Source organism: Aplysia californica, unplaced genomic scaffold (assembly GCF_000002075.1).
Source record: "Aplysia californica isolate F4 #8 unplaced genomic scaffold, AplCal3.0 scaffold02718, whole genome shotgun sequence".
Classification (NCBI taxonomy): domain Eukaryota; kingdom Metazoa; phylum Mollusca; class Gastropoda; order Aplysiida; family Aplysiidae; genus Aplysia; species Aplysia californica.
In genome coordinates, this window is record NW_004799988.1 from 4,593 (window position 1) to 5,840 (window position 1,248).

General features: G+C 43.3%; 1 protein-coding gene across 1 annotated transcript; it reads left to right on the forward strand.

The window, feature by feature from the left end:
* Positions 1 to 312: 312 nt before the first annotated feature.
* Positions 313 to 983, forward strand: LOC106014124 (the record flags this gene model as incomplete). The annotated part of the gene is given in 2 exon segments (XM_013091182.1): positions 313 to 502; positions 829 to 983. Coding segments are annotated over 2 exon segments (345 nt in total), but the record flags the coding sequence as incomplete, so codon positions are not given.
* Between the last annotated feature and the right edge of the window lie 265 nt (positions 984 to 1,248).

The window sequence follows — 1,248 nt, forward strand, 5'->3', positions numbered from 1 at the left end:
CACACACACACACACATACACACACACACACACACACACACACTCACACACACACACTCTCAAACACACAAACACTCACACACACGCTCCCACGCTCACACACACATGCAAACACATTCAAAGATACACAGACAGACATACATACTGACAAAGTGGAAGCCACAGATACACTTACATACTCACAAATTAACACAAATATATATGTAGATGCAGTGTTAAATACTACAAGACAATTAAATATAGACATGCTCACAGAAACATAATTATATTTTTTTTCACTTTCACTCTCCTTCCATGTGTCCCGTATATGAGCAGCCAGTGAACACCTTGCTGCCCAATTTCCTGGTCCGCACAGACCGGCGACAGGCAGAGAAAGATGCAGATGTTGCAAAGTGGAATCAAATCAGCAATCTGCTGGAAACCTCAATACATAAGGCTGCTATCTCTGCCTGTGGCAAGGGGAGACTGTCAAAGGAGAGAAAGCATTTCTACACAATGTCAGGTGTGGAACTATGTTTTTGTGTACAATATTTCTAAAGTGCGAGGTCAGAAAATATATCTAGTCGTCTACCTTAATATAGTGGAATATCTAATGGGTGGAAGAATGTGACAGAATGTGATAAGATGTTTAGGGACATATGGATACTATTGTAAGACATTATAATGTTCCAGAGATGAACCTGATGAAATCCGTATATATTTTTTAAGGAAAACCAAAAATAACCCCCCCAAAAGGTTTCTTTTTATGTTCATTACTGTGATAGTCCCCCCTCCCACCTTGAGTTTCCTGGAGACATGTTGGATTCATTCTTGCTTTCTTGTCTTCAGTGACGGAGCATGAGGTTCAAACTGGGATCTTTGGCAGCGATGCCCCACAGCGTCACTGCTTGGTGTTTGTGAGGGAGATGCATGGGTTGGGGAAAGATGTCTATTCTGATGCGATGGCCACACGCTACAAGGACACAGTCGTTGTCGATGGACAGGTGAGCACCTAGGACACATGTACACTCATGCACATATCCTACCACCTGCCTACCTACCCACCTACCTACCTACCAACCTACCCATCTATCCACTTCTACCTACCTATATACCTGCCAACTTACCTACCTACCTACCTAACTACCCAACTACCTACATACACATACAAATGCACGTGCACACACACTAACACTCACACACACATGCACATACCCACTCTACCCACCAACCTACCTACTTACCTACCTACCTACCTACCTACCTACC